This window comes from Oryza sativa, chromosome 7 (assembly GCF_034140825.1).
Source record: "Oryza sativa Japonica Group chromosome 7, ASM3414082v1".
NCBI classification, from domain to species: Eukaryota; Viridiplantae; Streptophyta; class Magnoliopsida; order Poales; family Poaceae; genus Oryza; species Oryza sativa.
This window is the reverse complement of record NC_089041.1, coordinates 730,902-756,007: the sequence shown is the minus strand read 5'-3', so window position 1 is coordinate 756,007 and position 25,106 is coordinate 730,902. Positions and strand designations below refer to the sequence as shown.

At 41.2% G+C, this 25,106-nt stretch overlaps 3 protein-coding genes and 1 non-coding gene across 5 annotated transcripts; 1 reads left to right on the top strand and 3 right to left on the bottom strand.

The window, feature by feature from the left end:
• Positions 1–534: 534 nt before the first annotated feature.
• Positions 535–2,743, bottom strand: LOC4342243 (pentatricopeptide repeat-containing protein ELI1, chloroplastic). Its single transcript, XM_015790226.3, has one exon. The coding sequence runs from the start codon at positions 2,692–2,694 to the stop codon at positions 790–792; it is 1,905 nt and encodes a 634-aa protein (XP_015645712.1). The 5' UTR covers positions 2,695–2,743; the 3' UTR covers positions 535–789.
• A 3,917-nt stretch (positions 2,744–6,660) lies between these two features.
• Positions 6,661–9,665, bottom strand: LOC136357370 (uncharacterized). 2 transcript variants are annotated; one of them, XM_066312608.1, is made up of 4 exons: positions 9,473–9,665; positions 7,437–7,516; positions 7,038–7,095; positions 6,661–6,976 (listed from the first exon to the last, which is right to left on the bottom strand). In XM_066312608.1, exons 1-4 carry the CDS (start codon positions 9,608–9,610, stop codon positions 6,893–6,895), a joined length of 360 nt encoding a protein of 119 aa, XP_066168705.1. In that variant the 5' UTR covers positions 9,611–9,665; the 3' UTR covers positions 6,661–6,892. The 2 variants fall into 2 exon arrangements, with proteins under 2 accessions (XP_066168705.1, XP_066168704.1); XM_066312607.1 differs by having other exon boundaries at positions 6,661–7,095.
• Positions 9,666–18,044: 8,379 nt separating this feature from the next.
• LOC107276909 (uncharacterized) lies at positions 18,045–18,985 on the bottom strand. The gene is made up of 3 exons (XR_010742607.1): positions 18,850–18,985; positions 18,581–18,702; positions 18,045–18,397 (listed from the first exon to the last, which is right to left on the bottom strand). It is a non-coding gene; the product is annotated as an uncharacterized protein (transcript).
• Positions 18,986–19,151: 166 nt separating this feature from the next.
• LOC4342242 (uncharacterized) lies at positions 19,152–22,803 on the top strand. The gene is made up of 3 exons (XM_015789732.3): positions 19,152–19,292; positions 21,963–22,075; positions 22,161–22,803. Exons 1-3 carry the CDS (start codon positions 19,191–19,193, stop codon positions 22,297–22,299), a joined length of 354 nt encoding a protein of 117 aa, XP_015645218.1. The 5' UTR covers positions 19,152–19,190; the 3' UTR covers positions 22,300–22,803.
• Positions 22,804–25,106: the final 2,303 nt, after the last annotated feature.

The window sequence follows — 25,106 nt, the reverse complement described above, 5'->3', positions numbered from 1 at the left end:
AGAAATATTAATCTTGAGCTTTGCAGGTGAGGAGATTGCTTGGTTTATTTATGCACAGTTCTCCTAACATCAACCTATCAAATATACTAAGAAATAATCATACAAAAAAATAAAAGTAAACTCAAATACACACAAAACTGTACTAATAAAAGTAAACTCAAATACACACAAAACTGTACTATGAAATTCTCACGATGGCGTGAAAAAGATTAAGAGAAAGGCAGACCACATAATGTTAGAAGCTGCAAAAGCCTTGGCACTCTCCATCCTAAAATATAAGGGATGGATGGAGTATGTAATTGAATTGGACAATTACAGACAAACCAACAAATTTATTGTGGAGTTTTGTGTTAGAATAAAACTCCTTTGGTTCTTTGTGAGTATCCTGTTACTAACTTTTAATTATTATGGAATGAATACCCTCAGGTCAGGTGTGAATGTGCCAACTGATCCTTGCCATGGAACAGGTTGTGCTAGCTGCTGTGGACTGGTAGATGTTTTGATGCTAGTTTGTTGGCTCCTTGGCGCATGAAATTGTAGAATGATGCTTAGAATTACACTTTGAATGGTACAACTTGATTTTGTTTTCTATAATAAGATGCCTGCCTCCGATTTCCCAACATGGCTGCAAACATGATCAGGAAAGCCGGAAGCAGACTGTAAAATGTAACCTATACTAACTCGATTTTTAGCAAAGCCAAACATCAACACTTCATTCTATTCTACCAAAATCTAGTAGCAATGCTAAAACCAAATCAATCCTATGAGCTGTGAGACGCCATGGCGGCATCACCAGTAATCTCCACAAGTGCATGACCCATCAACGAAATGGTGAAACCTGTTCCTGTCCCTGAACACGATCTTCCTCCCAGTGATCTTCGATATCAGCTTCAGCACGGCATGGCAATCGGCGCACGCCCTCAGGTTCTTGACGATCTTGATCGTCTCCCCGGGCGCCGTGCTTATGAGCCCAAACGCAACGGCGAGCTTCTCGCTGTGAACTGCCAATGCCTTCTCCTTGGTCACCTCATCCAGATCATGTAGCACCAGCTCGGTCTGTGGAACATGTCCCTGCTCTTTCACAATCCCGTTCATCTTCTCCAGCATGGCGTATATCTCATCTGTGCGAGGATGGCTCATGTCGCCGGCGACGAACTCGTAGACCTTGCGGCCGACCTCGATGGCGCTGCACCCGGGCTCCTTCTGGATGCCACTGGCCTTCATCATGGACCTTACTCTTGCAACTTCTTCCCAGTTACCAACAGCCGCGTAGATGTTCGACAGGAGGATGTACATACCGGAGTTGGCAAGTCCACCGGCGACGAGATAGTCGGCGATCTGCTGGCCTAACGCCATGTTCTTGTGAAGCCGGCACGCGGCGAGCAGTGACACCCACATGACGGTGTCAGGGGCGATCGTCATGCTCTGGACAAGGTGGAATGCTTCTTCTATGAGCCCGGCACGACCGAGGAGATCGACCATGCAACCGTAGTGCTCGATCTTGGGGACAATGGCGTACTCCTCCTCCATTGATTGGAAGAATTGGTGGCCTTCGTCGACAAGCCCAGAATGGCTGCAGGCATTGAGCAAGCCGATGAAGGTGATGTCAGTTGGCCAGAGGCCTTGTGACCGCAGCTGCGAAAACATCTCCAGTGCCTTCCTGCTATCTCCGTGCATCGCGTAGCCGTTGATCATGGCGTTCCAGACGACGATGTCTTTGTCGCCGATGCTGTTGAACACTGACACGGCGTCCTCCAGGCTGCCACACTTGCAGTACATGTCAATGAGCGCCGTGCCAACCCTGGCATTGAGCTGAACTCGCCGGCTGTTCTTGACATAGGAATGAAGCCACCTCCCGGACTCTGCTGTGCCGAGCTGCGCGACTGCAGAGAGCGCAAGAATGATGGCCACCTCATCGGGATCGACACCTGACCGCAGCATCCACCGGAACAACCGGAGCGCCTCGTTCGGCCTCCCGTGCTGCGTGTAGCCATCGATCATGGCGTTCCAGCAGATGAAGTCCTTGCTGGGCATCCCGTCGAACAGCTCGCGCGCGTCGTCGAGTGCCCCCATCTTGGCGTAGCAGGTGAGCATCGCCGTGACTGGCACGACGTGCGGATCGGGCATTTCGTCGAACAGCGCGCGCGCGGCGTCGGCGTCGCCCCCGCGCGCGTACATGCCGAGCAGCGCGGTGGCGACGTAGGAGTCGCCGGCGAGCGCCAGCTTGAAGGCGTAGGCGTGAAGGGCGCGGCCAAGGGCGAGGCCGTGGCAGGCGGGGAGGGAGGAGGAGAGGGTGTGCGAGGTGGGGATGAGCCCCCTACCCAGCATCTCGGAGAGCAGCGCGAGCGCGGCGAGGTGGAGGCCGCGGGAGGAGTGGGCGTGGATGGCGGAGGTGTAGAACACGGTGGTGGGGTCGGGCGTGAGGCGGAGGAGCGTGACGGTGAGGTCGAGGCGGTCGGATGCGGCGTAGGCGCGCTGGAGGCGGAAGCCCACCGCCCGGTCGCCGTCGACGCCGGCGCGGACCGCCGCGGCGTGGAGCTCGCCGGTTCGGCGGAGGGTCGCGCAGCCGGTGAGCAGCCCCGCCACGCGGTCAGCCGTGAGTACACCATGCTGCTGGCCTCCGGTTGAGGCGGAGGAGGAGGGGAGCACGGGCTGCACGGCGGCGGCGGCGGCGGCGGCGGCGGCGGTGGACATGGGAGGCGGCGGAGTGGCCCGCGCGGCTTCGCGAGCTCCTTATCCTCCTCGTCGCGCGCAAAAAATATAAAAAGAAAAAAAAAAGGGACACTTGTGGGCTATTAGGCCCATCTGTGGACGCAATAGGGCTTTGAACGGGGATAAAGTCCAATTGGACACCCTCAAATAGTAGTATCTATAAGTGAATGATGAATCCCAAGAATTAACTAGGATGATCTACATAATTAACAAAATAATAGCCATTGAATCCACATGAAGACAAAATAGTAAGAAGAAATATGAGCCATTGGATTCACTTTGTCTAGAAGCTTTCTTAACCTACTAAGAAAAAACAGTAAGGTTATGGATATAATTTTACAATGTACACTTTTAATTTAAAAACTATGCAACTTTCCTGCGAGGAAAAAAATTGCAAATAGATCATTAACCTATATTTAGAAAGATCCAACAAATATTGTGCATATAATTTTACAATTCACATGGTTTACGAATAAACCTCATCTTTTAATAAAGATTAATATGATCCGACTAAGCTTTATATCATTCAAAGTATATCTAACAGTGATGAGCATATGTATATGTGTGTGATATACTGATATAACTATCAGCTATGCATCCATTTAAAGAGGTTATGATTAATCATCATTACAAATTTAAGCTTATTATTACTACCGCAATCTAGAGAGGGAGTTTATAGCTGCGCGAATACGCAACTTAATACACTAGTATCTTAAGAAAAGTCAAGTTTACTCCCTCGAACTATTGTGATGGATCACTTAACTTTGTAAACTAGTTATTTTCTCATTTTACCTTGCTAAACTATTATAAACGATTCATTTTACTCGTTATTTTCTTGTTTCTATTTATATGAGTCGTATTTTCAGCTTTAGATTTTGTAGTGCCATAAATAACACCAATATTAAAATTCTAAAATAATTTTAAATTTTTTTTCACGACCATTTGCTTGATATTTAAAACCTCTATGTTTAAATTAGTTTTCTTGCTCCCCGCAAAAAAAAAATAGTTTTATTGCTTTCAACCTATGTAAACAGCGAAAACAATTCCAAAAGATGTTGAGAGATAAGTTCTAATGAATATCAATACCACCAAATTTCATTGCATAATATGACCTATATAGAAAAACGAAAAGGACAAATATCGTTAGGGAGTAAGATGAACTATTTTCAATAGTTAAGAGTGTAAAATGAGCTGAAAAATTATTTAGGGGGTCAAGCATTTCAACGAAAAGTTTGGGGGGAGTAAAATGGATTTCCTTTTTATTTCTCAGTGAAAAAGTCCAACGAGCCGTGTGCTGGACTGCTGGAGGATGAACTCATGTTTGTCAAAAATTGATTAATTTCTCAAAGTGAATTTTATGTATGGGGTGTTGTGCTCTTCTCAGTACAGAACAATGCTTGTTTGGTGGTTGGAACAGGGTGGATTTCTACGAATCTCATAAGAAGAGCAAATTGTATTCTATGACGGTAATTCTGGAAACCTTCATTGATCCAAAACGTCCTAAACTCATGGCCTTCTCTAAACAAATGAAAATAACATATGCATGGCGGAGCCGAAATCTATTATGTGCCTCTGATAACTTGTGAATGGCATCATGATGGAGAAATATAATGCTTAGTTTCATGCTTAACTACTCCCTCTTGCATAGCAATTTGATGAATTCATGACAACCCAAGCAAAATTTTTCACGCTGTCACATTGAATGTTGGACACATGTATGGAGTATTAAATATAGATAAAAAAACCAATTACACAGTTCGCCAGGAAATTGCGAGACGAATCTTTTAAGTCTATTTGCGCCATGATTTAATAATGTGGGTGCTACAGTAAATATTTGCTAACAACAGATTAATTAGGCTTAATAAATTTGTCTCGCAGTTTACAGACGGAATCTGTAATTTATTTTGTTATTAGACTATGTTTAATATTTCAAATGTGTGCCCGTATATCCGATGTGACATGTGGGGGACAAAATATTTTTGCCTTTCCCCTCCTTAAACGGATGCCAAATCTGATGTGAATGCCAAAGCCAAGCTCCTCGCCTCCTCCAACGCTCACCGCGCGCTGCCGCACAAGGTGTTTGACCGCATCCCGGAGCGCGCCGCCCGCATGGTTCACTGCAAGCCTCTCCCGCACCTCTGCCTCGTCGACGTGCCCGCCACCCACGACGCCGCCCTCGGAGCCCTCGGCCTCCTCGACTTCGTCCGCCTCGACCTCGCCGCCCTCGGGCGCCCTCGCGGCACTTGTCTCCAACTAACACTTCAAAGGCCAGGCGGAGCTACGTCCGTGGCGCCGGCATCACCCTCTCCCGCCTCGCCTTCACCGCCACGCTTTCCCTCCCTCGGACGCTCGTCTCCCCCGACCCTGCCGCCGTCGCCTCCGCCGCGAAGGAGTTCATGGCGGCGTACGTCCTGCCCGGTACGGCGGAGAGATAAATTATTAAGAGTAAAGTGTACCGGCGGTCCTTAAACTTGTAGTGGTGTGTTATTTAGGTCTCTAAACTCTCAAAACGCATATTCAAGTCCCAGAACTTATCATAGTGTGTCATCTAGATTCCAAATCACCACAACCCCTTCAGAATCCTACATGGCGTTGATGTGGCATGCCACACGGAATGATGTGGCATCATTTTGACTGACAAATGGATCCTATTTAAAATTTTTCCTTTTTCTTTTTTTTCTTCTCTATTTTTCCCTTTCTTCTTCTTTCTCTGTGACCCAAACAGAAGAAAGGAAAAAAAGAAGAATGAGAAGAAAACAAAGAAAAATAAAAAGAAAAGAAGAAGAAAAAAGAAAATGACATGTCACATCCATATGGCATGCCACATCAGCGCCACGTAGGATCTTAAAGGGAATGTGTCGATTTGGGACCTATATGATACACTTTGATAAGTTCTGGGACCTGGATATGTATTTTGAGAGTTTAGGAACATATATGACACAACCCTATAAGTTTGAGGACCGCCAATGCACTTTACTCAATTATTAAACTGTTTTGCATTATTAGTTGTTTATATTTATGCAACAATTTGCTTGGAGTACTTTTTTTGCCGTTATTTTTAATGTAAATCAATTTTCAACTTTAATCGACAATAAATAAAAATGGGCAAAAAAAAAACAATTGTACTTCTTGACAGTGTTTTGTATTGATATCAATTATAGCCGCGTTTAGTTCCCAAAATGTTTTTTCCAAAAACATCACATCGAAGTTTTGGACATATGCATGAAGCATTAAATATAGATAAAAATAAAAACTAATTACACAGTTATAATGGAAATCGCGAGACGAATCTTTTGAGTATAATTAGTCCATGATTAGCCATAAGTGCTACAGTAACCCACATGTGCTAATGACGAATTAATTAGGCTCAAAAGATTCGTCTCGCGGTTCCTGTACGGGCTGTGAAATTAGTTTTTTCATTCGTGTCCGAAAACCCCTTCATTTACATCTCGCGAACTAAACAGGGCCTATATTTCCCGCCAAAAGAAAATAATGACAGGTGTCGGTAACTCAAAAGTATTCTTGAGTTGTATGGATTGAAGTCAAATCCCTGGCGACATACATTTCTGGCTACCAATAAACCGTATCATGTAAGGGAAGTTTCACTTTACAAGTTGCAACCAAAACAATAAATTAAACTAAATATAGTTTTCTACATTTATATTTATATTTATTATTTTTGTTATAATTTATAAAAGTTGAATTTTAGTTTATATGTTTGTGGTATGATATATTTCATATTAATCTATCCTGTTATTTTATTTTAAATTTTTTATAACTATTTAGATGATATACATGAAACAAGGAGATATCTGCTCGATGGACGAATGCACTTTCCCTTATGTGAATCCATTTGGTATGAAACCATGTTCAAGGTGAGTCAGTCGCAAAAGTTGCCTGCTTTTTAGTGCTTACGAATTTTTAGATAAGGCAGTGAACAAAAAAATATCCCTGAAAAAACGTGCCTTTGATTTTTGTATCAGAATAAAAATCACGCCTTTTTCCACGACCACTCGGCACTCGCTGGAATGGCTAAGGGGGTGTTTGGCTCACCCAAACACCCCCTAAGTACTGCAGTTACATGATATAAAAGGGGAGGTCTCAAGTCAACAATGATTTAAGCATATGGATGGATGGAAGCATTATTTCTAATCCATTATATTCGGTCTTAAGGTTAAACTTAAACCCTCTTACTACTCTTCAAGTCCAAGCCTCTTCTTGTCTTGTAGAATTCCATCCTCTTCCTCCTCTCCATGCAGGCTCCCTGCAAAAAGGGAAATGAATGCTGTCCCGAACAAGAACGCGGAACTAGTGATGCCAGCAACCTTCCACATATCTTGCATGTTGTGTGTGCCCATCTTCTTCTTGCGCTTAAAGATCAGGCTGCAGTATATTGAAAAGTGTTATACTCCCTCCGTTTCTAAATATTTAAATATTTGACGCCGTTAACTTTTTTTAAACATGTTTGGCCGTTCGTCTTATTCAAAAAATTTTAATAATTATTAATTCTTTTTCTATCATTTGATTTATTGTTAAATATACTTTTATGTATACATATAGTTTTACATATTTCACAAAAGTTTTTAAATAAGATGAACGGTCAAACATGTGCTAAAAAGTCAATGGTATCAAATATTTAGAAACGGATGGAGTATTATGATGTGTGCAGAGACAAGGGTACATTAGTGAGGAAAAATTCATGCATGTTGCATCCCAAGTTCTACCTCTCGGAGCTTTGTTTCACCATATCCCTTTTTGACAAAATCTTCCCTATTCTGTTTATTTCCTCCAGGTTTCCTGCATCCTGCAAAGCAACATGATTAATATACAAACCTTCTATGCCAGAAGCTGTATGGTGAAGGCTTAGATGAGCGATAACCTCAGACAAGCCAAAGATGTAATGTACTAATATATATTATCCGTATTACTTCAGATAAATATCATAGTCGTAAGGGGAGGATAAGAACGAATTTTGTACAAGTGTAGGACTGTCCCTCTTCTATTCGAAATTTTGTCAGATAGCCAAAAAGGCCATTGCGTTCGTGTCAGCTGTGCATTTTTATTTTTTGATTAAGTTCTTCGACACTCACAACTCACCTGTATGTTCAGTCTCAACAAAGCAAACCATACCAATACACGGGGCCATACTTGGTATTGCACAAAACTAATGATAGTTGTGATACCCAACCAAAGCAATCAAGACTAAATTTGGAAGACAGGTAAAATTCAGTCCATATCCCAATTTTCATTGATCTGCACATTTAAATCCACAGCCCTAAAAACACAAGAAACTTCGCTAGTAGGACATTAGTACGGGCAGGGAAATAAGAATCCTGGTAAGTGGTGCAAAAAGAAAAACAAGAACATAACAAAGTTAAAATTTCTCCAAACTTCCATCCCAATTAAAAAATGGTACAAGAAAAAAAGAACTCCAGCAGTGTCCTACTGAAATAAATCCACTGGGTAATATAAATTGCGTGTTGGTGCATTCCAGTTAACAAATGCATATGGAGCTTTAATTTTCCTCTTCTTCTAGTCTGCTCCACTTAAGATTTCGTATTGCCTCACACATTCAGAAAGCTATCATACTCAAAAAGAGATTTATGACTGTCACTGTTCTGTTGGGAACTTTGGATAAATTGCTGCAAACGACGTACCAGTGTAAATTTCAAACCCAGATCCCAAGAATTCAAGAGAGAAAAAAAATTCCCAAAACAGGTTAAGTTTCAATCCAGACCTAGTTATAGGGTGGATATAACTAAGGGAAAAAGAACACTAGACAACAAGGATATACTGACATTAGTATGTTCGGGAACATCTGGTATTTCCACATTCCACCGAACAAAACACAGTTTTAGCTCAATGTATTTCTCCATGAATTCAGGCTCGGTGCACTTGTGGAATACTTTATAAAAACTGACTATCCCCTTCTCAGAGGCCCACTTCAGGGAAAATACATGGAGCCCAATTATTCACAAAAAAAAAAGAATCTGATCGACTCTTCATACGAGAAAAAGCAAGAAAGAGTAAGATAATAATCAATTGATTGCAGTGAGTTTGATGGTTAGCATTTCAAATAAATGTTTGGACTGAATTCCTACCTGAACTCATCACACAAGATAATCAAGAACAGAAAATTAAGCAGCAGCTGCCCCACATAGAATAGGGGGTTTGAGTGAGTACAAGCTAAGGCGATTCACACACCAAGTTCCAGGACGATTAGACAGGAGGCTATTTGCTTAACTGAAAACCAGCTAGATCAAGAGTAGCTTAATTTCTGTGGAAGGAGCGCAACACTGAGCATGCAGCTGGTGGAAGAGATCAAAGAGGAAATCATGCATGGTGTGGAAGGCCGCAGGAGTTTTCACGGCGTGTAATATATAGTAGCATCCATTAGCGTCTAAGCCTTCGGGCTGTTATATATGTTCTTTGCTTGCTGGGACTGAGGCTTGTAATTAAGCACAGTGTTGTAATTTGTAGTAACTGAACTTCCCTTCATAATGAAATTAGGTCGACGACCAAATCCCGGAAAAAAAAATCAAGGGTACCTCCCCTCAAAAAATAAAAAATAAAAAAGAGTAGCACGGCACCCTGACGATCCAGAGATTTATTAGATCATCTGGGAGTTGACAAGCAGGTTGGCAGTTATACTTTTGTACAGCACAGCAAAAAGGATTTCCATATAGCAGATATTCAGGCCAAAATTGTAGTGTAGCAAATTAAGATCGAAGCGGGTTTAATTTGCGGAGTACGCACGCACCATCAACTTCCGGATGTAGCTATCGAGAGGTCCATTAGGCTCAGAGATGTCGAGGCCTCGCCCTCGCCCGCTGTTCATGTGCCGCGCTTTCGGTGACACGCCGCTGTACCAGAGTGCCCTCCGCGCCGCCACCGCCATCCCCGCTCCCTAGGGTTTGCTCTTTTTTCTTTTCTCTTTTATTCTCCTCTCTTCTCTGTCTTGTTCTCTCTCTCTATATACGAGGATAATTATATATACAAGGGGTCGTTTTTAGAAAAGCATAACACATTTGATTTACTTCCACTATAAAATATTGTTATCCTTGTTGCAAAATTGCCACAAGTGACCTCGACCTCAACTCGATCGGAAGTCATAGCCCTAACCGGTGAAGGTAATTACTGAGTCTTCATCAAGGTCACCCAAGTTGGAGAAAAAACTCGCTGGAGCACATAGGAGGAGCAAATTTTAGATCGAGGAGAAACTCACTGAAGCACAAATCGAGAGCAAATCAGATGGGGAGTTAGATTCTCCCTGATTTTAATTCGAATTTAGTTTAGCAAATTGTTAAATATTATTAGCTTCAATATATTTTTATCCCGTTGAAACTCACGGCCACTCAGGTAGTAAATAAATAAATAAAATCCAATTCTAGTAATTATGAACCTAAACATATGCTACTACTTGTGTACGTACTATTTGCGGTTTCAGGCGCAGCTAGTGCCCTATCTTTTCGCTTATATTTATCCGAGCCGTTTATTATCAATGACAAAATAATTTGTGAGTAAATTAAACTTGTATATATATACATTCTTAGCTATTTAAAAGTATATATTATGAAATAAACTTAAAATTTAAAATTTGGAGCAGAATGATGGGGCCCTGGTTCGTGGGGAGCCACTTCTACACTGTGAGCGTGAGTACATGGTGGATCGAGCTGGGACTCGCACATGTTCAGCCTTGCGGTAGAGCTAGCGAGGCAAACTTGAAGCGGGTGACGTCGTTGTTATCATGTGTGGTGGCAGTGGAGCGGTGAATGGAAGAACCTTGTGAATATATTGAAGCACAGATCAACCCAAAGAGAGATCTCCCAGTGCACATATATATCAGTTTCAGCAACAGAGAATCCCCAACCACATGAACACATGTACAGGCCGGTCAAACCGAGTGAGATCTATGTATATAATAGTACTATTATAGAATTCCCACACCAATTAGATCTAGGACTAAATTAGTTATAGTTATTATGCACAGGATAGATTATGCCACATATCTTCACTGCATTCTTGATTCTCCCAGACTTCCAGACTCCCATCTCCAAAAGAAAACACTATCCAGTCCTCTACTCCACCTCACCTTCTGTTGGTGGTTCAGAGCCAGCCACAGGACGTTTGGTGATCACTCTGTTGTACCCCCAGCAATAGCCTGAGATAACCGCTGCAGCAATCACCCATGACCGGAGAACATTTTGAACCAGAATCTGCTGACGAGCCAAAATAGAACTAGAGAAGCAGACAAGGAATTTAGGATGGTTAACAAGACACAGAACAAAAAATAACATAAGCTGGAATTCAGAGGTTTACGTACTGCCGCACAGTTCTGATAATTAAGTAATCGGAAATCATGCTAACCGGCGTATTCTTGACTTCCTCGAGCAACGCATCAACCTGCACATATATCAACGTGCGTAATATTAGACATCCACATCTGCTATCAGATTTACACAAAAGAATTATATTTAACTGCAGTTCTCCATAAAATTTGGCACAATATCAGTGTACCCACAGAGTCATAATTAAGTCATCCATAAAACTAATTAAGGCCCCTTTTTGAAGTGATGATCAACTATAATCTACCCTGGATCAATTTATTTGCTCCACACTTCTGAAAATACGATTCCTTAAAATAACTTTATTCTACTGTATTGCTTAGAACACTTGTTTCTAGCTACTCTCTCCATCCCAAAATATAAGACATAACCACTCATAGCACAAAAACTAAGAAAACATTTAATCAACTTCATGGTTATATCACATTGATACATGCAAGCAATGTAATTGGGAGATTTAATGATATAAGATTTAAAACAAATCAATTTTATAGATCCAAAAGATGGTAGTTAATGTAAGCATGCATGCACGCCTTATATTATGAGACATAAGAGAAAAGTGGTTGTGCCTTATATTTTGGGATGGAGGGAGTATTTGTTAAGTTCATTTCTCAAAATATTAATTTTTTGTGTTAATCAAGCAGACCATCCATTTGATTTCATCCACATTTCATCACTTCCGAACGAGGACTAAAGATGAAGGATTAGCATCTATCCTTTTTAAACAAGTGCACTGTGCCCGACAAAACCTTTCTTTAAGATGTGAAAGTTTCTTGATTCAACCACTATGATAAGGAAAAACATTGTATATGAATGCTTGCGCAAAAAAAAAAAGCTAATCATATGTGTATAAACTGTAAAAGAACAACTTAGAATTGAAAATTTTAGAGTAAGATGTTCAGATGCTACTACATAATTAAGCACACAACAACTACTGGATTTCTTACAACTTCACAGTGAGCACAACCAAAATCTTAGGGAACACGACCCCACAAACTCATTTATCATAAATAAGTGTACACAATGATATATAATCTAGGGAACATGCATTCAGAGGGCCATAATAGAAGGAAAACTTGCAGCTCCGTTCTTTCTTGACAGTGCCTTATTTTCATCAAGGGGGGTGAGCTTCAATTGGCATATTAGTTATAACATTGCAGCATCATCAGAAATACTGAATTTAAAATTGAGTGAAGTTTGATGTTGGCACTTGAACCAAATATTTGGGAATTTGTAGTGGTTAAGCCCTGACAATATGGGAGGACAGGTAAAATTTTGTAAAAAAAAAAGGAAAAGGTGACCCCCCCCCCCCCCCCCCAGTTTGCAGGGAAAACAGGTGTAACTGTGAACAAGTACAGTGATTGTTTTCCGAGCCACGAGGGTTTCACCAAACTAACTTTGAACAACATAGGAAGGAGGAACAAAAGATGAAGGCTTTAAATGCATCATTTGGCACATTGCACTGTGCACAAGAAAGCTTTTCCTTTTCTTGTGAGAGCGTTCTTAATTCAACCTCTAAGATAAGGTATTTAAGTTATAGAGATAAATAAATTAGAGATGGAGGCTTGAACAAAAGACAAGCTTTTAATCTGTGGTAACAGCAAGAGTCAGAATTAATCTAGTGCAAAGTGACAGATGCTTAACACACCTTAAAAACATCACAACGCCTAAAACCTTATGAAATTATATAACTCAATTGTACAAATTCATTCATCATAAATAAGCATGGACAATCTATGGCATAATGCAATAATGAAATTTGACCGTGCCATCTCTTACCCAAGAGGAGTGTGCTTTTGATTGCCACATAAATTAACAACCGTATAGAGCAATCCCAAAAGGCGAACCAAATACTTTGGAAAGTTGCACATGAATTTTGAGGCAGTAACTAAATACTTGAATCCATAGTTGTTGTTTTTGTGTGTGTGCGCGGGGTAAGGTTGGGAGCACATGAAAAAGGTAAATTTTTTCAAGCTAGGAGGAAACAAGTGCAATGATAAACAGATGACACAGGAGGATTTGGGACTATAATAATATATAATTAACTTTGAACAAGACATGAACCCTATATATTTGGGGTGGTAAACTCTAGATCGAAACCAAGGAATGAACTTAATTAGGGGTGCAGGAACAATGTGAGGGCCAGGTATGGTACCTCGTGGTTGTGCCTGTTGAGAGGGCTGAATCGGGGGCCCCGGAGCTTGCGGGGAGGAGGGCCGCCGTCGGAGTGGTACGCGGCTCGCCGGATGGCCCTGCCCGCCGCCGTGGCGGCTGGTCGTCGCAGCATCTTCCGGCGACTAGGGTTAGGGTGCGGAATTGCCCGATGAGAGCACTATCCCTAATTAATATTGGAAACCCTCATCTCATTCGATCACTCTCCCGCCATCGTCTTATTTTTACTCTACAGGCCTATTCTTCTTGGACCCTCAACAGAACTCGGCCCAGCAACTAAAAATTCTGATAGCCTTTTTTTTTTTGCTCGAAAAATCATTTTTCTTTTCTTTTCTCGACGTCTTACAACTCAAGAAGAAGAGGAAACTAAAAGTCCTATTCACTTTATCTTTGGATACAAACCGGACCAGCCTTCTTTCGAGCCTACCGTAGCACAAGGTTTTGATTTAACGACCAAAATTGATAAATCATAGATTGGATCCAAGGTCAGAAACGAGAAGGTCTGTGTCCATAGAAGCAGAAACCGTATCGGCCGGCTACGGGAAGCATCTTGGCTATCGTCTGCAGCATCAGTTGATACTAAACTAGACAATTCTAGGAAGGTGGTTCTAGAATCATTGTTGGGATCGATTGAGACGCCGCACAAGAATTAATGCCATGTATGGAAAGAGTCCAAAGAAGGCAACTGTATCTATTAATTAGGATGTTTTTAGTAGTTTCTTTATAGATATATTCGGTAAGAGTCCACCTAAAGGATTTGTTCATATTTTTAAGTTGTAATAGAGGTAGAGTCGTGTCCGACAAAGACATTTTATGTATTTTGGGTATAAATATGATCCGAGACGATGTAAAAAAAAGGACAGTTCAATAATACTTTCGGCACATCGCCACCTTTTTTCTACTTTCATTGTTTCGGCGAGTTCTTGCTTTCAAGTTGGGCTGCATAGGGTTCGATCTCCGACGAAAAGGTAAAGCTTGTTATGGCGGCTTGCGTTCTCGAGATTAGTGCTTACATCTTCATGACACTCTAATCTCGCTCATCTAAATCGCCGAGTTATCATATATGAGGTATAATCTAGATCAATATCATTATCTAACCCCATCGGCTAACCTCCATCATCAAAAACAGCCGATAGGGTTAGATACCGACATTGAATTAGATTATACAGTGTATCCACCATCTCAGAAAGGCTTTTATCAGCTCGTGTAGATCTTATGTTTCTCCTTATGCTTAATGCTGCATCAGTTAAGTTTGATCTATTAAGTAATGTTTAGAACCATAACATTTAATTTGTCTTATAATTGCTAATAGAGATAGCATTAGGGTTTCAGCCGATCTTACCTGATTTAGCTACTTTGTTTCTTATATGTTTACTTGATATGCTAAATCTGCCCTTTATATTAAGATCTCAATTGATTAAAATATATTAAGCTTGCTGTCAATCTGTTAAGTTTTTCCTAATATTAGATTGATTCATGATCAGTATGTTCATCTACGTTGACATCTTAGTGTAGAGTGGTATCGGAGTACTAGCCGATACACATTAGGTTTGCTTCATCGGCTATCCTATGAATATATATAATCTTTGCTTTGAAGTACCTTTAGACATAAGTGATTTATACTGTCTAGACATAAGTGATTTATACTGTCTCGGCATACTATATGATCTATGCCAATCAATTAGTTCAAGCATATTTCGAGGCATAGATTATATATCATTGATATCTGCAGATGATTGAGTAGATCTATCTATTCTTATCTTACATGTTTTTATTGCTGATCTGACCCATACTACATCGGCATGACACTGGACGATACGTTATCGGCAGCCTAGCTGATCGGCTATCGTTTAGGGATTTAACCTTGTTTCCTCTTATTTCTTGTTGGTTGCAGGATCAAACCAACTGGCACGCTCAGAACCCGAAAGCAAATCTTTGGACCTGCACTAGATTGAAGCAAATCTCTCAGGCCAGTGTGTGTTTTTCGCATCAACACTATACTACTATAAGTTTCACACTATTGATGCGATTTTGGGAAGATTGTACCGCACTAAGGAACCATTAGGAAACCGGTGGTCCACGAAGGCCTGGCCTAGTTACTCACTAATTAGACCCATCACTAAATATGGAAATTACCTATGGCTATCTCTATAAATAGAGGGGAGGAGAAGATATTGTTCGCTTGAGCAATGGATAAATGAATGAGAGAATGTCCTACCCTTACATCTTGCGTCACCATTTTTGGTTGACATTATGTAACCCCTTTGGAATACGCACGTAGCACAGGGGCAGCACGACGTTTTACCGGAGACCTAGAAAAAAGATGGGTAAGAACTCGCAGATTTAATCACGAAAATGAATTCCTCTCGTCATTCTCGTTCCACTTCTGCCATTCCTGACGAAATCTACTACAGCTGACTTGGAGTCAGCGGCGTATGCCGATTGGTAGAAACCGCGGTCGGCAAACACGGTATTAGCGTGCCGACGACGCACCATGGTGGCGAACCCGAGCCCTGCCATGGCTGCGAGCTCACGCATGCGACATCATGGCCGCAAGCCTGCCGACAAAACACACTGGCCGCGGCCCGCGCCGTCGTGCACCCGGCAGCAACCCGCGCCACAGCCGTGCCCGAGGCCACACTAGGATGGCGTGCTAAGCACCGCCACCGCGCCCAACGGCGAGCCCACGTCGGCCGTCATGGCAGCACCAGCAAGACAGGAGAGAGAAAGAAGAAAAGAAGTACAAAACGAATAAGAAATGAAGCAGAAAAAAAGTAGCACTGCAGCAGCCGCCCGCGGCGCTGCACATTGTGCCGCTCGCCGCCTCGCCGCACGCCCAAGCAGCTGCGAGCGCTGCCTCTAAGAAGAGAAGAACAAGAAAGAAAAATGAAAAAAAGAGGGCACCGATGATGACATCGGTCGCCGCCCGTCGTGCCGCACCCGCCCGGCTGCCACGCCACCCTTCGGCTTGCCGCGTAGGACCCCGGCCGCCATGCCTCCCTAGCCGTGCCATGCAACATCTGCTTGGGCCACCCTCCACAGCGCCCTCCGTGCCTGCGCAGCCCATGCCGCTGCCTGGCACCGCACCGTGCTAGCCTCGCCTGATCATATCATATCTTTCTCGCGTTGCACCGGATTAACCCTCTCTTCACTGGATGCCAGTATTTCCCATGGGTTCGGGTATCCGCAGATACCCGACCCGATCGGTACAGGCATAGGCATCTTTTTTTTTGCCCGTGGGAATGCCCGACCCGATACCCGCGAACTTAACGGTCACACGCGGGTTTTATATTTCGCTCGTGGGTAACCCATGCCCAACCCGAAAATGTTTGACCCATGTAACTTCAATAGTTCAAGTAACCTCCCTTCATTTGGCCCAATAGCAGCAGCAATATATATCCACATAAAACCCTAAACCTAATATCCCCAAATCCTATCCCCACGTCCACTCCACTTGGCGGTGCTAGCGCGGGCTGCGACGGTGGGCACAAGCGGCGCCGGGCTGGGTGCACGCGCACGACATGCGGGGCGCAGGCAGCGGCGGCGCACAGCGGGCTGGGCGTAGGTGGCGACGGCGCACGGGTACCCGATGGGCACGGGCATGGGCATGGATTTTTGCCCGATAGACCTCGCGGATGTGGATCGGATGCAGGCACGTGGGTCTCAGGCTGGGCATGGATTCGCTCTGTCGGTGTCTGACCCAGCCCGTTGCCATCCCTATGATGTAGGAACATTTCTTATATTATTTTCTGAGCATTTGGCGTATTAGTTTCAGGCTTATCCTCATGATGTAGGAGTATCTGATTTAGAATCTGAGCTTGGAAAAGCATCTAAATGTTGTTCAATGTTTTAATTTGCCGAGCTAATTAATGTTATGTTTTGAATTCCAGTAGATCAAGTACCGAAAGTTTACGATTTCACCAACGGATGTAAGCTTTGTTCGGGTTTAGTGTCTAATCTTGGCCCTTGCAATATGTGTAAACAATATACTCCTATTAACATTCAAGGTCATTTGATCTCTAGAAGTTCATACTGCATTTGTATTATACGAACTCATACTTAACAATCGATTTGGATTGCTAGGCACTTATAAAATCCAGATTATTGTCTGAACTTAAACAGGGAATGTATCTGACTTCAGTGTGTAGACATACCCTTGCCATGTTTCTCAATTCAGTGTATGAACATGCCCTTGCAAGGACTGCTTTTCCCTGTGATTTTACTTATGTAAATATATATTGTAAAAACATGCCTTGCACATGCACTACTACTTAACCAAAATAACAACAAACATGTTGTGTTCATCTTCAGCAGCAGGGCAAGAGAGTCAAAATTACTGGAAACATTTGCCCTATCAGGTAAGAGGGACCTAAGGAGGTAGCTTTAATTTCGAAGCCACACATTCTACTATTGTTCATGTTAAATAGTCATGCAGGCACGAAGTGTGCCAAATCCAAGCTCAATATCATAGTAGGGTACTATGAATCTATAATATGCTGTAAGATACTAGTAGTAGGTGGCCACATTCTAGCTTGATGATATTCCAGTCTAATAAGTAATAACACAAGAAAGATGTGCCTAAACCATGAATGTATATGAAAAAAAGAGAGATTTATTGATCCTTCCGACTGTTCACCTATTCTCTCATATCCATGAAGTAAGACATTGATTTTGCAATAAGAGATCCATTATGTTCATTGCATAATAAGTAAAATATTGCTGCCATGTTAACCGACGTAGTGAACATATCATCAAAAGATAGCATGAGAAATATCAACTGAGCAAGTTGTATTTTGGGGCAGACACAACAGAAAATCCAGAAACATATATAAAGCTAACATAGAAAGCAACTATCAAGTTATCACGATAGCATACAAATTAAGGCGGTATAGTAGGTATAGGAGTAGAGTACATTAAGAGATAGAGAGTATGATATCCAACAGAACCTCAATGGTGGCTTTAACTAGTTTCGGTCAGCAGGACATTACATTTGTGTAGTTATAGCATAATAAAACCTCCTAGCTAGTTATGCTGTGGACACATTGTTGGACGCGTGATGCGGCAGATGGAGCACAGCATGACACAATCCAAAGCACGAGCAGAGAATGATAAGGAAAGAAATATTGTTACTCCAAGCCCAGTTATACAGGATGTCTCCATCAGCTGGCCTGCGATCAATGTATGTGAATGGAGATAGATTAGTTCATGCAACGCGTAGATCGATCGATTGTGCTGTTGAGTTGGGGATAATAGGAGATTAATTAGCAGCGAGCGAACATTATAATATTGAGTAGTCTCGAATTAATTAAAGGTTAAGAAGAGAGAGAATATATAATAAGGTACAAACATACCCACTGTAAGGGTTAGCAAGCCTCATGATCCTCCGATTGTGGTTATCGACAGCCATGGCACAGCCCTCCCGCAGCCTGTTGTCCATCGCGTTTTGCGTCCAGGGATAGCTGCTCATCTTCAACTTAATTCACCAAAAAAAAAATCGATCGATCAAATTCCTCGAGGGCAAGGGAGAGAGAGAGAGACAACAAATTAATCGATCGATATCAAAAGGTGATACCCAATTAAATTAGAAGCAACAACATGAACAAGCTAATCAATTACTTACCTCCAGCCGTTCCTTGGTGGTGGTGGAGACGGGCCTGCCGCGGAAGGCGCGGTTAGCCGCCACCATCAACCTTCCGGCCAACACCGATCGCAACGCCATCAGATCTAGGGTTCCACGCTTTGCACCTCACAGACACGGAGAGAGAGAGATCTACTCGTAGTAGACTAGAAAGAAAAGAGAGGGGGAGAGGACTCGGTTTTGGGCTTTAACTCTGCCTGGGTAGGCCCGGCCCATCATCTTTGGTAGCCTACTGCATAATGCACATAATATCCTATATCCAAAAAAAAAAAAAAAAAACCTCCAACTCGAATCGAAAGAGAGGAAACCACCGAACCCTAGCGATGTCGGCGGCGTGGATGCTCAGCCGCGCCGTGTCCCAGAGGCTTCTCCGCCACCGCTCCCGATCCTTCTGCAGCAGCTTGTCTTCCTCCTCCTCGGGAAAGGTATCTGTTACCATCATCCTCCTCCCTTTTCTGTTTATGTTTCTGGTGACCGGCGCTTCCAAGAGTATCAAATTATTCCCCTTTCCTCTCCACTACTAGCCCCCTCCCTTTTTTTCTCTCTTCTTTTTGTAATATATACCTAGTACTCGTACTAGTTAGTTTGACAACGGAGTATATATACTACAACTACAACTAAGCCGACCAATTTACCTGTCACTTTTGATTGTTGAGTGAGGATGTGCTAGCTGTTAAAGACGCGCGCCAATCTAAACCAATCTCTTCCTGTGCCTCTGCCTTGCCTTGCTCATTGCCTAAATTATTCAACACTAGTAATTTGCCTGTGCTACTGCTAACGCTACGATAGCATTCAGTAATACAAATTAAACAACCAAAAGAATACAATATATGCTTTTTCAAACAAGCACAAAATAGAAGGATTAATATTAAACACGAGTTATTATTCATGATTCATCAACCATAGCTCCAGGTTCATTTGAAAAAAAAAACTGCTCCCGGTTGTCCCTAACAAGGACACTATAGAATGTGTTTTATAAATAGCGAAGAACTGAAGTCAAGCGATAGCAATTGCCTCTTAAAATAATCATTTATATAGTATATCCTACAGTACCCTTCGATACTGAAAAATGCCCGAACTCATTAGCATATCAAGGATCAAATATTCTATTCCTCCTAAAAATTCATTTATAGAACTCATTAGTAGGTTTCAAAAAAAAAAGAGAGAACTCATTAGCAGGCAAGGGAACTGAAGAACTGAAGCCAACACACTGAAGACCATCACAATAATCTGATCCAACTTTACTTTTGCAAAAAAACTATTGCAATTATCTTCCTTCATCAACATCCTGCAAATATCCTGGTCAATTTCTTGCCAATGTAAAGAACAGATCAATATCAACCCTTACTAAAGTCATATGCCTTTCAGTATGTCTGCTTGATACAGCAATAGCTCAAAACCAATATTTTCTGCAATTGGCAAATGTAGTTGCTCATGTCATTCCTTTCCAACTTGGCATTTCTCAAAAAAAAAAACACCATACACAGCACATCCGTTGAAATATAAAATTACCTAGCCATTGTCTATTTTCTGCATATGGTGAACAAGCTCCTTTGCGGTGTTTGAGAAATTCTTTAGCCCCTGCAACAACAAACAACGCAACAACAGTAGAAATAAACTGATGGAATGACAAATTCAATAGTACAGACAATACACAAATATTCAGAATTTTGGAGCCCTGTCATTGGTATATATACCACAACATGGACATCCGCTGAGGTGATCTGCATCAGCTTGTTTCAATCAACCTTGCCAGGCTTCTCGATGTACACCGGTCAGCCTTCACGATCAGTAGCATGGTAGCTCTGAGGGTAGTACTCGATCATGTCTTTGAGTTCATCGAACTTAAACTTCTGACCACAACAACCCAATAGTGAATCAAGAACAAACCAAAAATTAATTAGACGTTGTAAGTTGTAACCTATCATCTAAAATGGTCTCTAAATCTCTAACACCTCCCAGATCATGTTAGCTCCAAACTCTTTCCTTTCCATCTCAGCATCTTTGCCCACACTTGCATTATCTTGTTAGGATCGTACTTCCTTGCCTCCAGAAGCATGCATTGCAGTGGGATCAGACAAGACGGAGTTACAATTAGCAGCGACAAGGAAGCAATTGATGGGAAATCGATGTGTTTTTTAGGCAAACCTTAGCATCGGATGGCCACATACAAGAGAAAAAGGAAAAAGATGGCCACATACAAGTCCATCTATATAACCCCTTAAAATGGGTTCTTTTTTTCATGGTGGTTTTGCCTATGGGGAAGCTTTGAGCGGTATTGGCAAATTAAGACGACACTTTGGTGCCTCATTAATTCTCACTCCTTATTTTGGCAAAGGAGGACGACACTGTGTTGACATGGTGGCATTGTTCCGGTAGATTTTAGTGTCTGTTCAAATGTATATCCCACATAAGTAAAACCACAAAGTTCACTTTAGGGGGTTATATCGAAGGTATTGCAAATTCGAGGGTGTAGAGACCTGTTTTAAAGTTTGAAGTGCTAAATGGACTTCTATTCAAAGTTTAGGGAGGATATGTTATAGGAATGATGTGATTTTTGCTTACTTGTTCATGCCGAGTTGCCAACACAAATCGAAGTTAGGAAACTACGTTTATGAAGTACATGTTAAGAATGCAAACATAATACCCATACATGCATCAGTCTCAAATACGTACACCTAAAAAAACAACTACACAGTTAAAAGAAATGTGGGTGTGATTCACGTTAGATCAATCTGCTCTTTTCTTTGTAATAAAAGCATGTGCAGAGAATGCAATCATTTTGAAGAGTTACTAACAGAAAAATATATCTTGCATTGGTAAAGGCTACTCTTATAACTCACTAGATTGCAAAGCGCTATGCAGCACTAGCCCTAACTCTGCTTCTAACTTCTAAGCCCTGCAGTATGCTGCTGGTTCTTTTTATTCCCTAATATACTAGGAAGATATTTTTTATTCCCTAATATACTAGGAAGACATGCTGGAAACAGCTGTTGATGTTGAGTCTATGAATGCTTCTCTCTAACACTAGGAATTCACAACTTCTTGATCAATCTTGTTGTAATTTGATGTTCAAGCTACTGAATGATAATCAGGTCAAAAGGATCGAACGATTTGATGAATTTGAGGAGATGGTGCAAAGGGAAATTGTTGAGGATGTGGAGAAGGTGGAGAGAGCGAAGACTGAAGATAGAGATTGTATCAACCGGTATGTTAGCTTTTGAGTTTAAGGCTTATTATTGTTTTCCACCCTAGATTCACCTTCATATATGTACTGGCATGCATATACACAGGCTGTTGACTTCTTGTGGGATGCCCAAAGGGGAATTTCGAGATAAGCTAATGTGGGGCTGTAATGTTGCTGCCATATTTGTTGCATCCGGTGCAGTTGGGTCATTGATTGCTAAAATTAAAATAGATGGGAGTGTGTAAGCATGCCGAGTTTGGTGGAAGACGGTTTTTTTTAAACGTTTTCAATTTTTAATTTTAAAAATAAATCCTTTCAAAACTTAATTTCAAGATATGAACCTTTTGGCCCAGCTAGCCGGACTGGGTTGACAAAACAACATTATCACGCTAGCCAGACCGGCGTGATAGCGTTATTTGGTCAAGCCGGTCTAGCTGGCGTGACAGCGTTATTTGGCCACGCCAGGATAAAACTCAGTATTGTTTTGGCCAAAAGGTTTAGATTCGAGAAATAAGTTTTAGAAAGGGGTTATTTTTAAAATTAAAAAATAAAAAAGTTCAAAAAAAATAAAAAAAATCTTTGGTGGAAATGCTTCTGTGCGTTATGTAAGCACACTAAACTATTGTAAACTATTGCTGTCCTGTCTTCGGCTGGAATCTGCACATGTACTCCTGTTATATGATACTCTTATTATCGTGTGGTTTGTGATGACTTTTTGCTGGCTAGGCTATCACAGTCCTTGCACCTAATATCCTTTTGTCTTAGCGTGGTGTAAGTTAAATATTAATGAAAGGATGGATTGGAGGATCATCATTTAGCTGAAAGAGAAAATATAATTTTTAAAACTTATTTGTCTGAGTTCGATTTTAGGTGGGAGGGGGTTGCTGTAGTTTATTTTAAAGCATTGGCTTTTAAACCGCTAAAAACACACAGATATTAAATGTTTTTTTCTCACACACGCATACATGTGTGTATACTAGCAAATATGTCTGTTGGAACTGAATATCAAACAAATATGGTTGGATGGTTAAGATTGCTTGTGTACTTATAACACATGTGCAACTCAAATTTGTATATACATCACAAATATCTCTGAATTTTATACCTTGTAGATTAGGAAATGGATGTGATTATAAATAGAAAACTAAATATTGCCAAAAGAAACTAATTACCGAAGTTGATTCCGCGTGTGATGAATGATGGATAAAAACTTTTACTGGAAGCCTTAATTATTTTTCTAGGTTCTTTCCTTGGTTCCATTTAGTTAGAAATAAATTAAAATGCACACACAAATTTTTCAGCAATTTTATATCTTAAAATGATGGCTCAAAGTGATTACAAATTAGTTTTGTAAACATTAAATGATATTTTTGGGTGAAAAATATAGGGAAAATGAATAAGGCCGCGGCGACCCACAACAGCTGCGTTGGCTCGATAATACACAAGGCTCGGTGTCGGGCCCATTAGGCGAGGAGGCCCTTCATCGCACGTGGCCTGTGCGAGCAGCCAAGTTGGCCCAGTTACAATGTACATAATTGTTAGCTAACGAGAGAGGTGGTTGATGTCTCTCGCGTACGCCGGTCTAGATCGATCCTTGGGTCTGTATCAATACTTGATGACACTTTTACGAATAAAAAGTGGCCCATGTTCTTTCTTATTTCACCCAGATATGCAGTATCACTTCCTGTTCTTTGCATTAGTTCCTTTTTCATTTTGTTGCTACTTGCTACATGGATACTATGTACTCAATCGCCACTATATGCACCTAAGTCCAGCTAGCAACACCGTACATCACGGTTGTTGTGCAATCTTTTGGAATACTTGCCATTCATGTTGGCGAGGTCATGTAAATACTGTGACAACTCAAAAGTTATGTCAACGTAGGTTGATTTTTCATTATATTTTAACACTGTTGTTGTTGAGTAAGGGTCCTCTGCAGTACTGCACCTGTAGTACTGCTCACTGACATGTGGACCCGAGGGTAATCTGCAGTACTGCTCACTGACATGTGGGCCCTGCAGAGTATCTGGATTCGTTGTTGTCTTACTTAACTTGGGATTTTCTGCAATTTGCAAGTGTGTTACCTTGCAAACTATAGATTTTTCTTCTATTTGAATTGTTTCATCCAAGTTCATTGACATGATGATCGATTGTAATTCATAGACAATGTGGGTCTACTCAGCTGCATCCAACATAATTCGTTCACCAAGAAGCAATCACCCATAGCTACTTTATTATTATTAAAATATTCTTATGATGATTACTGAATCCTTTTTTGTTACAGATCCTGCCAGGCGTGCCTATTTTTTACTTTATTCATGTATCCCGCAGCAACACGCGGGGTACCACCTAGTTATCATTGATGTTGTCCCCTTCTATGTTAAACTAGTAGATCTTTCAAAAAATTCGTAAATATCATTCCAGACGTATGAGGTTAATAATTAATTTATCTTAATATAATTTTTTAACCCAAGTTTGTGCACGAGTTTCAAGATTTTAGTAGATTGACTTTTTTTTTATTTGTGGTGTTGTTTGAATGGAGAGATAAATTATTAAACTGTTTTGCATTATTAGTTGCTTATATTTGTGCAACAATTTGCTTGGGCCTTGGAGTACTTTTTTTTGCCGTTGTTTTTAATGTTCAACTTTAATCGACAAATAAATAAAAAGGCAAAAAAAATACACCTGTACTTCTTGACAGTGTTTTGTATTGATATCAATTATATTTCTTGCCAAAAAAATAATAGCAGGGCTCGGTAACTCGAAAGTATTCTTGAGTTGTCTGGATTGAAGTCAAATGCCTGGCGACTTTCCGGCTACCGATTACTAACACTGTATCACAATTTGTCCTCTCATCACTTGCATGTCATTTAAACCGTTATAAAAAATTTAAAAAGAATAATAACATAGATTAATATAAAATATATCACTTCACAAATATTTATCTACAGTTATATTTGTTATTTTTTTATAACTTATATAAGTTGAATTTTAACTTACACATGTTTATAGAGTGATATATTTTATATTAATCTATACTGTTATTTTATTT